Here is a 12507-nt window from a genome sequence, read left to right as displayed (position 1 = left end):
GACCATCCAAAGCTCATATTGCCAATCAATACAAGCACAACTATATAAACAACATGTTAACTACATAGACAACTTCTGATGGGATCGCGCATAAACTCTTGCTTCAAACTTATAAGCCCATTACCGAATTTGGGCCTTTTCGTGGACTAGTGCTCTTGGAAACGATTATATCTTGTCATTTTCTGCTAGTTGATTACACAAACTAATAAATAGCCACACCAGCACCCCGCCCTAAATTCGCAGAGTTCAGCCACTTTTTGATTTTGTTCCTTATTTTTTTTGGGGTGAAGTAAAATAGCATTAAGCTATTTCAATCCCAATTTTGGTTACTACTTTGTTGCACGCCTACGGGGTTTCCCCTTTTTTTTTTTTTTTTTTTCTCCCTCGTTTTGTGTCTCTGGTAAAAATTCAGGTATTAAAAGGTAAACTACACTTTGCCTGGCCCCCCTAACTGGATCAAAATTTAACAACAATTTTTAAAATTCAACAATATATTAGTCATTAGAGAAGAATTTAATGTACAATATAAGGTAAAATGCGTATTGTAGCATGCATAACCAGATTGACTTTGATAACCCATCCAAGAAGTGATTAGTTATTCGTAAACTATTGATTAATGCCAATGTAATTACCATTTGATGCAGATATTAGAAAGTGATAGAGTATGCTGACTGGAATTGTGCAACATTTCTGCCATAGCACGAAAACGAAACAGAAATAAAGTTAGATCAGAGGCAACACACTATTGAAGAATCCGAATCCCAAAAGTTGAAGGGACGACAAATACAAAATTCAGCAGCCGTGCCCGGATGATCAGCCGTCTCGAATTGTCACCAGCTGGAAACGAAAGCTAAGGACACCTTTTTGTCGCCAGGCTCAGCTAGCGAGAATCTATGGTTCTAAAAGCATGCCTTAACCTTAACCTGCGATGATGATGATGATGATCGGAATCGAACCCTCAAAACTATTATTATTCTACCTACCAAAAAATGGGGGAAAAAAAGGACACATTTTTGGCAACTTGGACACGGATTCCTCTTCAACGGGCCACATGGCACTTCAGGTGACAACCGATCATATATGCAGTTTTATCCACCCTTTTTTTTTACTTCTTGTTTCTTTTGTCAATAGCAGGATGATTTAGTTTTGATTATTGGCGATTGAAGTAAAAGATTAGGGAAACGGAGTCCGTGCAATTTGTCTTTTGGTCCGTCTTTTATAACTCTGACAATCAGGAATGAAAGAAGGAATTGAGTTCAGGAATCTTCATAGTCTCGTCTCGTCTGTTCTTTTGTAGCTTTTGTAGTATCATGTGAATAGGGTACGGCTGGATCTCGACAAAGATTTTAGTACGTAGTATGATTCTTGTAATCAAATGAATTACGACATTAATCAAATGATGATGGTTGTTTAACTTAATGAAAGGCTGGCTTTTCCAAATCATGTTCACAAATGGTCAAACTATCCACATCAATTGTTCCATAGATTCCGTGCCCCGAAAAAAAAAAAAAGAATTCGTGACAACATACAAGAATTTTAATTTATGAGCATGGTATGAGACAAGACACGGAGATAAAGTTGACCAACAATTAATTTAACAGATTAAGTGATGCATCATGCATATACTTGGTATTCCTGCGTGTTTTAGACTTATCCTAGTTTATCCTAATCCATGTACCCCAAAAAAAAAAAAAAAAAAAAAGGCCACCAATCCTTTGGTCCGGTGGTCACTGTCAAGCACTCAAGTCTTGGTGGTATTGGAAGGTCAAGGGTTCAATCGCTGCTTTCAGTGGCTTTTTTCGATGGAGTTTCTACTCCCATCAGCTCTAGCTCCTCCTAGATTAGGATAGATTAAATTATAAGAAAGCTGGTGGTCACCACCAATGCATTAAGACTTGGTACATCAATTAAGATTTGAACCCTTATCTCCCATCAATTTGTCACAATTAAATGTGGCATTGCTTAAAAAATTCAGACGGGTGCGCTACGCACCCGTCTGATCCGGTAGTGGTTCAATCTCCCATCAATTTTTTTTTCTTTTTTTTTTTTTGGTTGTTGGCCTTTCACATGACTGCATGTAACTGAATTTTGGGAAACTGATGAAAAGAGGCTTGAGATGGAAACAGAAATGGGGCGTCATGGTGATATCAAGCTCATGATGATCACGAATGCAAGAAGCAATCATGTTTTTTGTCCCTGTCCATGTTGTGGTGGCAAAACTTCATTTGACCGGTTAGGCACTTGGGAAATTTTGCCAACTGATCTTTTATATAATGCGCACGAGTATTGTCCAAATCCCAAACCATGGATCAGCATTTGATCAGGAAAGAGGTATATAAATATGTATATAAATTGCAAATGCATCAGATACTCCAAACTGATAGAGGTGGAAAGGTAGCGAGATAAAAAATTAACCAGTTTGGTCAAAGTAAAATTAAGTCATTACCATATTGAGTTGGGAATCAGCCAATCAGGTGGTGTGTGTGCGTGTCTAAGCAAGTCATAGATGGGTAAAGTTTGAATTGTTTGTTGCTGGAATGAATTATTGAAGTCACTTATCATCAGTAGGTTGAAGTAATCTGATGCATTTAATTCTATTGACTAATTTGTATGCATGTACCTAGAGATAGCAGATCAAATACGACCACATGCACTTTTGGTTAAGAAATAGTAAGAAGGAAAAAAGGGATATTGTGGTCGGAAATTCTATAATCCTTCTCCAGCCTGAAATCTCGGTGAAAGTGAAAACCGCCCCACCTCTATATAAGAAACCAAAAAGGGTCTTAGGGAGGCCGGAGGAGGCCCCATCTTTTTTTCCCACAAAACTTTATGGTCCAGGGTCCATCCATTCTTGATTCTCTCGTGGTATATATATATATATATATATATCAGGTAGACATGCCTGCCTGATCACCATCTAGTAGGAGGAGGAGGGGAAAGAGAAGAGGAGCTCCCTTCGGTCCAAGACCGAGGGCTGGGGAGCGGCTAGAGCTGCCATCTCATGCATTCGGTTATGCTTAAGTATTCTCTTTTTTTTTCTCTCTTTGCAAGGTAAGGTGATGGATACTATGGTGAGCAAGAATTCAACAACAGGTCTGATGCGAGGCATAGAAATGTTAAGCTTAGCCAATGCATGGTGTGGGAGCAACTCCTGTCGCTCACTTTGCCCGCCCATTGGACTGAAGGGAGCTCCCCGATGGATCTCGCCCTTCACTGATCCCCTCAGCGTGCCTAAGAGCCCATCATATCTGCTAAGAATTTAAGCTTCTGTATTACTATCTCTTTTCTGTTTGATCATCTGCTTTCTTTTGTTTCTAATGGAGCTTCAGTTGCTGTGTTTAGCAGTTGCCGTGGTGCAGAGAAGGATCAGAGGATGGAGCGATGCTGCAAATGAAATTGGGCAAAGGCAGGAAGAACGACGGTGAGGGTGACCATGATGTGATGGCCTTGGGATCTGAGGGTTCTGCAAAGTTTACTATTACCAAGCTGGCAAGAATCTCACCCCCACGACTACTTGTTTTGCTCTTTGTATTTCTTCTTAATTTCATAGATTGGGAGGCTATTATTAGTTGTGCCGTGAAAAAAGAAAAAAAAAACATATTGTAAACTACATGTGTTAGGACTTAGGAATGTCGGAATTCAATTGTTTGGTGAACTGTCAAGCCGACCATTGAAATATACACATTTTGTTTGTAAGTTGTATAGACGGTCAAATGCTGCAATATCATTCCAACAACATTTTCTTGTAACTTGCTTTTGTTGAGTGGAATTACAAAGAGATCACTAATTCAAGAAATGTCCCGATTTAGAGATATTCAATGCCCATCTGTAATATAGCATTTAGTCGACTCCAGATAATAATTTATGCAAATCTGCCAGAAATCAGTTCAAGAATTTTCATTTTAAGCTTTTTATTTTTTGGTCCTTCAGTATTAAACTTGTATGAAAGAATGCTCATATCCCTCGTATTATGTCCCTGTGTAAGCTCAAAGACATGATTTTGTCTTCTCGGGCTTCACAACAACATTCGCCCAATTTATAATGCGCAAAATCCAAATTCATCTAAGCGTTCACCTATGTTATTAGGAAATTCACCTATGTTATTAGGAAATTCATCCAGAAGCACTTGTTTGGATTTCAGTTTTCCGTCGAAAAATTACGTTGTTTTCCGTGATCACATTTTTTTATTAAATTTTTTTTCTCACGTACATCAAATCACTACAGTAATTTTTCCATGAAAAACTATGGAAAATACAATCCAAACACAAATATCTGGAGACTCGGTTAATCCAATTGTCCTGCATTATTCCAGAAACCTAGCAACTTTCCCCAACTGGCTCTCAGAACTTCTCGCATGCACAAACAATGAAAACTTAACTAGTAATCAAGAACTTAATAAGATCTTAACTAGTAATCAAGGACCTCAAATAAGGTCCATCTGAGGAGAGAAAGCAAAGTAGCAGAGAAAACAAAGTTTCAGCTTAAATTTTTTTTCCCTCTATATAACTGGAAGCCATACAGAAGCTCAAGATTATCAGAACAGCTCTAGAAAGCAACGGATGAATGTAAAAATTTATTGTTTATCCTCGAAATTCATTTGATTCAAGTAGCTGTTGGCATCCATGCGACCAGGCGAGCACAAAATGTCTAGAGCCAAAGCCATCATGATTGGCGCTTACATACAAATCAAAAGTAAAGATGCAGCAAGGTCTTAGTAAAGCAAAAGAAATTAACAGCAACACCACCATGCTGGTTGATCTCCAAACCTCAGCCCCTCTCCACTTTATACATCTTTCTATGGGAAAGTCGATCACCTGCAAAAACCAGGAAAAATTTATAATTCTGCATTTATGGATCACCTAAGAATTGAGTGTGCGGGCGATGAAGCAGCATACGTTTTAAACCGATCACGATTTCTACCCTTATTCGCCATCACATATTTTTTAAAAAAGAAAAAATTCACCATCACTTTATAAAATCAAATGCTACTCCATCTGGATAAACACGCACACACGCACATCCAAAAAAAGGGGATGAGAAAAAGAAGTATTCTCCATCAGAATGACAAACACTTGTCTGCTGTTCACAATGCTACAGAAAGCTACCTAAACCACTTAAAGAAAAAAGAAAAAAAAAAGGAAGGAATGAGGACTTCATATAAGCCAGGTAGTGAATCCAATTGATGATAACCTTTGCATTGGTACTTAATTATCACCAATTTGAACCCACAAAGCAAGAGGCGTTATTTTGCACAAAAGTCTCAACAAATTCTAGAGGACTTTAACATTAGCCGGTGCACATTAATCAAGAAAAAAGTTTCCAATGTAACACAATCAACAAGTTTGATAGAAAAACATATTTTGAGCCATAAAAAAATCAAATACAATTAGCAGGCCGTCAACATGTAGAAAGACCACTGACCACCATTATCAATGTTGATCTGCCTTACTAGACGTTGAGTTAAAACATTGATTCTTGAGTAGTGGTAACTTACATTCTTATTTCTTCAATTAAAATCTTATTCTCACTTTTTCACAGCAAAAAGACATATTCAGGTGGTCTCATTGACTTTTTACTTCCCTTTTCAGCTCAAGTTTCTTTTCTTTCTTTTTTTTTTTGTTGGGGGGGGGGGGGGGAATGTTCCTGTGAAGCATCATTTAATATCCCTTTGCACCATAGCTTCAGCTATTGAAATGCTTCACACAAAAAACCATCCAAAATTCATAACATCTAATTCAAGATGAAAGCAGTGGTTTGTGATTTAAGACAAGAAGATTTCCACCTGTAGAACAGTACCATGCACCCATTCACACAAACAAAATCGAATACTTTCAACCACCAATGCATATCTCAGCATCAACCCCAGTATGAGTTAACCATATACTTTCTAGTGAAATGTTGCCTGAATGCATCGGCTGTGATATGTATCAAAGCTTCTTATTCCAGATATTTGCCAAGGAGCCAAGATAAATAGTGTTTAAACTATTAAAAATGAAGCGTAAGTCAATGTTACACATTCTTCAGTTCTGGAGCTTCATTTAGTGAGAATTAGGCTCCTTTGCCTAGGTGAGTTCAGCTCAATCAAAACTCCTCAACATTTGTGGAACACTAACAAGGAAATGAAATTACACATGATAAAATGTGAAATAAGATAAAATATTCTGAACATATTTGATGCAACAATTGAAGGAGTGGTTTCATATTTACGTAGATATTCGCATAACTTCAGAGACAAGCCCTGAAAGGTATCTAGCAACCACTGAAAGGACCCCTACAGTCTTGACTTCACAAGCTCAACAAAGTGGAAACCAATATTTTAAACTCCTCGCACCTCCTTGAAGCAAACTCAAAAGTATGTCTATGTGACGAAAAATGGAGCTTAAACAACCTAAGAACCAACTCAAATTTCAGCTATCCAGGATGACTAGATTCATTTGCAATTGTAAACTCTCAAAAAAAGTTATCTCAATGCATGTCTTTACGTAACACTTGACCAAAATAGCCAAGAGAAAGCTCTAATGGCATCTCAAGCAACAAAATGAATAAAAGGAGCAATACAAGACGAGCTTTCTTTAAAACGAGTGAGTGACAGAGCCTATTGATTAACATTACCATCCATGCAGCTCGATCATATCATCATAATCATCTATCACACTGGCATGAGATTCTTGAGAACACATGGAAAGGAGAAATCATACCACGATGTCCCCAGATGAACTTATGAGCTCAGATGTCAATTTGATTTTCTACACAAAAGCCCTCTACTTTGTTACCAACAAAACAGAACCTACCTATAAAAATACCCAGCGGAAAGAAGAGGCAAAAGGCAACATTCATATATCAATTTTAGAGCACTTTCCAAGCAATCTACACAGAAAAATTATGAAATACAGCAAAAGACCTTTCCTTTACCCAACTTCAGTTAATGAACTGAACAAGATCTCTTCTTGATTAATACTAACAGATGTACAATCCAAGATAACAGGGACAGTTTATATATTCCCAAATTTAGCATAAACGCCAGCATAGCATAGCAGGATCAACCTAAAGAAAATTCAAAAAGTGACAATAAACCACCAAAAAAAAAAAGAAAAAAATTGATCACCCACTCAAATTCCACCAGACCTAAGACGATAATTAATCAATAAACACAGAAAATACCTCGACTCACAGAATCCAACAAATTACTCAGCCACTCCGGCTTCGACTTTAGGCCCTGGTAAACCCACAAAAATAATAAAAGATAATCAATAAAATTGACATTAAACCTAAGGACGAACAATGATAATACTTGCGAGAATAAAAAAAGGGGGAAGCAATGGAGAACCGTGGAGAGAAGGGGGGCGTTGGTCTTTCCCCCATCCGACGCCGCGTGTGGCGTCGAGATACTGGTGGACGAGGTGGCGGCATTTTTGAAGATGATTAACCCCTTCAACCCGATAGCACCACTTGACTTTCTCACGGAGGATTTTGGCCTTCTCGATGTCGATCCATTTCTCTCTGACCAAGTGCTCCCTCATCTCCAGCATGGCAACCGGGTCCTTGTACGGGTTCTCCGGGTCGAAGTCATCTGGAGCTCCCTCGTCGAAAACCACTCCCTTCTTCCTCCCCATATTTCCTTCTTTCCTTTTTTGTGGTTCCTCTGTGATCTCTGCGCAGAAACGGAGACTCTGAGGAGTGACCAGTGAGGTGGGAACTGAGGCAAGGTGCCGCACCTGATGGGCTTATGTGAAATTGGGCCTCGAGCCCGATTCATGAGATTTGCGTCCAAAGACAAACCCGTTAGCCCAAAGACAAACTTGATTCTACAACAACATGAGCCAAAAGAAAGGGGCAAATAAACATGAACATGGATACTTGTCCTCTACTTGAACCCCCCCCCCCCCGCCCCAAAAAAAAACATAAATTGCACTCACAAATGTGTACATTCGTGCTTTAAATGCACGTTATATATAGAGTTTAAATTCAAATTTTGTACGCTTATCATGCATTCAAACCCGTTACTATATATGATTTAAAGTTTAAACGCTCTTTCTCCTTTAGACTTTTGGCCGAATGGAGGTCAAAAGCCATTAAAAACGCTATTACTACCTCTAAGGAGGAGGAGGTAGGTTAGTTGGTTAAAAAGACTGGTATAATTTAGCTTCCTTCTTCGTTGTCGAGCGTTCGAGTGACTATGGTCTATGGTTCAAAGTTCAAACACAACATTCAGTAGTGAAATCTCTCATGGTTGCACCTCTGCGAAGTTTCCTATGCTTGTCACGGGTTTCTTCCTCGGACCATATATATACATATAGGATTAATCTTTACTATACTAATCGTATACACTGTCAGCGTGGACGAAATATAAAATTTAAATTTCTACACATATATCATAAATACAACGATAATAATACACTGTTAGCGTTGGACGAAATTTAAATGTAAAATTTTAGATATATATTATGAATAGAACGGTAATAAATAATATATATACTGTCAATCATGCAGGACATCCGTCCCTTTTTCTTGAATTCCAAGATTTAGACCGGGAAAACGATAATTATTTTGATTCAATCCAAATCCGGAACTTAAGAATTTGGTGTGAACTGGAATGTCAAGGCGCTTATGGTCTGTGTCATTAATAGTTGGATACCATGTCATCTTTTGCGATACTCTGAAAAGAGCTCTTGCCCAAAACCTCCAATTCGGGACCATAGTTTAGAAACATTTCACAACATACCACCATATAAAATATAATATTGAGTGTGCTTATTTGAAAATTAGTACTAATTACAGGGCAACAATCAACCCACTGTCCAATCTGATGGACAAGCACCAAACTCCACAAGGGACGAGCGGAGAATCCCAAGCAGCTAAGCTAAAATTCCACTAGATCAGCGGCTGGCTTTTGGGCTTTCCCAAGCTGAGCTCTTCAATTTCTTGACCACATTTCGCGTTTCTTCCTTGCATTATGACCGCTGAGACGTCACTTATCAGCAGTAAACACAACCCCCACAAATAAAAACAAACACCTTTTCCTCTTTCAGGCTATACCACATTCAGGAGACCAAGAGGAAAGAAAGGTGACGATTTTCCAATATTTGTGTTAAAAATCATTATTGTCACCAAAATCCTATTTTTTTTTTAGGTAACAACGCATCTAATATAACCTAACCTACTAAGGAGCCTATGCTAGGGGTGGCCCAACTTAACCGAAAAACTTGATAGGGACTGAATCAACAACTAAATCGAAAGACTTGATAGGGACTGAATCAAATCAGACGGATGCACCACACACACAGTTGTATGAATTTAGAAGGCATATTAATGATGTATGAATTTAGAAGGCATATTAATAAAAGATAAAATTTGAACCTTGACCTTCCGTCCGCGCAACTGTATGAATTTGGAAGACAGATTAATAATGAAAGACAAGGTTTGAACTTGACCTCTCATCCCACGTTAAATTAATGTGATGGCCAAAATCCTATCAAGTTCGGAGACATATTTTATTATTCTTGATACACATTGCGGCTTTTTGGCTATTCAGGGACAACTCAAAGCTAACCTCCGGACCACAACCTGCTCCAAACTAAACGGAATTGGCGACACTTTCTACAGCCAAAAGGGTCGGTCACCATGCCGAAATTTTACACCCTTTGATGTCCAAAATAACAAAAATAATTTCAAAAAAAAAAAAACCCTTTTCACAAAATTACTACCCCCACCAATTACTATTGAAAATTACTATCAGCAAAATCAATTCGTATTCTTGACATGGATGGATTTTTTGCTAATCCTAACCCGGCTGATAACTTACAACTCAGGAGCCACCTTCAATAAAAATTTGCTCCAATTTAATGGAATCGTGGACCCATTTTATCATTATAAAAAAAAAAATGTACATCCACTGGGACCACAGCCACAACGTCACCATGGCCAGATTTTACACTCTTATCGCCCAAAGTAACAAAAATTGAAAACCCTCTTTACACAAAAATTACTCCCCCATCCCCAATCCGAAAAAGAACCAAAAAAAAACAGAGAGAGAGAGAGAGAAGGCAACTAAACTAAGATAATGTGAATATGAGCCGCCAAAAATGATTTTTTTTTTTAACTCCTGAGAATTATTAACCAAGCTCCTCTTACTTGTTAACACCTCCGTCGGATTCATGGCGCCCCACTTTCCGCTGCCTACACAGAACAGGCTCAAAGCCGAGAGTCAGCTCCAGCTCCACATCACTCCCATCGGCTGGCTCATCCGGCTTAACAAGCGACTCCTCCACCGTCTCCACGGAAGCACTGTCAGCATCCCCACACTCACCGCCCCGACTCGGCGGCTCAACATGCTGGCTCACTCCCGAGTCACGGCTCGGCGATCCCACAACCTCTTCCTCCTCCTCCTCCTCTTTGTGAGACCAGCTCCACATAACTCGAGCCGCGTTATCCACATCAGGCGACTCCACCCTCACCTTCGGCTGCTTCACCCCGGCTCGCTTGAACTTGCCCTTACTACACTTCACCTTGTGAAGATCTCGCGCTGCTGAGCCAGCCGAGTTCTCGTCCTTGGACACGTGGCGAATATCACCTGCCTTGAGGGGTGGGCACACGGTGCATGCAGCCGAGTCGGCCGAAACTTGCGAAATCGGGGAGCCACTAAGAACGGCTTCAACTGCAGCTTGACAGAGATGCCAGTTTCCCGACCACAACAAGCCAGTCGAGCCGTATATTGGATTCACAATTCGCCCACATGCCTCGTATAACAAAGATCTAAATATCCCTGCAATAATCATCATAACATAGAAATATTGATACCATAAATCAGAAAATATAATTACCACTTAAGGAATTCAAGCATTATTTCTCCTAATTTTTCGTTTGGGACCACACTTTATTTTGTTTAGGACAATTGACTTTACACTATAGCGTATTAAGGACTTGCGGGACTGAATTACTTTTGAATGGAAAATTTTTTTTTTTAAAAAAGAAGAGGAATTAGATTTAAAGGAAATAAAAAAGGGGGTGATTCTTTAGCTGTTAATTTAATGGTATGAGATGGGATAGGAGGAGTACCGGGGCGGAGGTGATCAGGGCCAGCATTGATGAGGTTGAGGAGGCCGGCGCGGCCGTAAAACTTGGCAAGGAAGACGGTGGCGTTGGCCTGGGCTTCGGGGGACTTGATCCAATGAAGGCAAGGTTTGATGCTGCATTTTTCACTACACCCTTTCCGGAGAACCCGGCATCCATTGCAGCTCATCCGCATGATTAATGGTTATGTCTCTTTTTTTTTTTGTTCCTTGAATTTGAGTCTTTGGTGGGGTTCCAATTATGGAGGATTTTGTCTGGCTGGGGTGGACAGTGGAGGAAGGAAAGAGGAGATAACTGGGGAAAGAGGGGCTCTGGGAAACTGAGAGAAATTGAGATGGGTTTTTATTATTATTTATGTATGGGAGGGGAGAATTAGGAAGTAGTGCCATACTAATAAGAAGTGTACTGTAGCAATGGTGGGGGAGAAGGGGGACCGGGGGGAAGTGCGAGAGAACTTGTGGCAGCTGGCGCAAGTGGTTTTTACCAAAGACCAAGAAGTGGTATCGTGGGGCAGCGTATTCTTAAGCTTCGCTGGTTTCCATTATTCAGGGAGAAGTTTTAAATCCGCTGGCTCTAGCTGCTGTTCTTCTGTGAATTTCTCATTTTGCCCTTCCCGTCGTTGGCTATAGTTTAACACCCTCTCCCAACGTTTTGTTTTTTTTTTTTGTTTTTGAATGGACTGATTCTGTCATACTTTTACCTGTTCTTGCAACCTTCCTTCAACCATGAGAAAAAGGCAGAAGAGGTGAGACTTCAGTTGATCAATACGGATTCAACTCAAATACAAGAGAAGAAAAATGCATTAGCCGTTGTAATAATCCATTAGTAGTGTTTATCAAGTACAAGGAACATTGCGTTTTATGATTCTCAAGAAAAATGTTTGCCTTGAATTTAAATTAATAAGATCAAACTCGTCAACATCTATTTGGAATACAAACTAAAAATTGGAGATAAATAGTTGAAAAATTGACTTCGAAAAACTAGCCAACATCCCAGTTTTTAAATTTATCTTCAGCACCTTAAATCTATGTATTATCTGCATTATGATTTGATTAAATTGACTATTTTTTCTTAGAAAAATGTAATATTCTATATTTATTTTACATCAAGTAAGCAAAACTAGAAATTTGACAAAATTGTTTTCCTTTTTTCTACGATCACGACGATTTTTCTTCACATTTTTCTTGTTGTCAATACTTTAAATAACTATAGCACAATTGAAAAATCAAGTTTCCAATAACTGATAAAATTAAAATTTTCTTGTAGTACATAGACATTCCATGTATGTTTAAGAGTTATAAATTTTCAAATTGTCATAGTTTAGTCAATTTTATCCAAAATTCCAATGAATTATGTACTAGTAGTTTAACCAATTAAAGGAGGTTGTGGTGGGGCTTATTAAAATCACTTTATCAGTACAGTTTTTGATCAAAATAC

The 12507-nt window shown here is 38.9% G+C and overlaps 2 protein-coding genes across 3 annotated transcripts; both read right to left on the bottom strand.

The window, feature by feature from the left end:
- Positions 1–4546: 4546 nt before the first annotated feature.
- On the bottom strand, positions 4547–7788 carry LOC113738497 (NADH dehydrogenase [ubiquinone] 1 beta subcomplex subunit 10-B-like). Of its 2 annotated transcripts, none has more exons than XM_027265734.2 (3): positions 7328–7788; positions 7162–7216; positions 4547–4814 (listed from the first exon to the last, which is right to left on the bottom strand). In XM_027265734.2, the coding sequence occupies exons 1-2, from the start codon at positions 7611–7613 to the stop codon at positions 7185–7187; spliced, it is 318 nt and encodes a 105-aa protein (XP_027121535.2). In that variant the 5' UTR covers positions 7614–7788; the 3' UTR covers positions 4547–4814; positions 7162–7184. The 2 variants fall into 2 exon arrangements, with proteins under 2 accessions (XP_027121535.2, XP_071901821.1); XM_072045720.1 differs by having other exon boundaries at positions 7172–7216; positions 7328–7695.
- Positions 7789–9838: 2050 nt separating this feature from the next.
- On the bottom strand, positions 9839–11435 carry LOC113738458 (LOB domain-containing protein 40-like). The gene is made up of 2 exons (XM_072045719.1): positions 11056–11435; positions 9839–10762 (listed from the first exon to the last, which is right to left on the bottom strand). Exons 1-2 carry the CDS (start codon positions 11243–11245, stop codon positions 10128–10130), a joined length of 825 nt encoding a protein of 274 aa, XP_071901820.1. The 5' UTR covers positions 11246–11435; the 3' UTR covers positions 9839–10127.
- Positions 11436–12507: the final 1072 nt, after the last annotated feature.

Source organism: Coffea arabica, chromosome 4c, assembly GCF_036785885.1.
Source record: "Coffea arabica cultivar ET-39 chromosome 4c, Coffea Arabica ET-39 HiFi, whole genome shotgun sequence".
NCBI classification, from domain to species: Eukaryota; Viridiplantae; Streptophyta; class Magnoliopsida; order Gentianales; family Rubiaceae; genus Coffea; species Coffea arabica.
The sequence above is the reverse complement of the archived record's forward strand: the minus strand, read 5'-3'. Positions and strand labels throughout refer to the sequence as shown.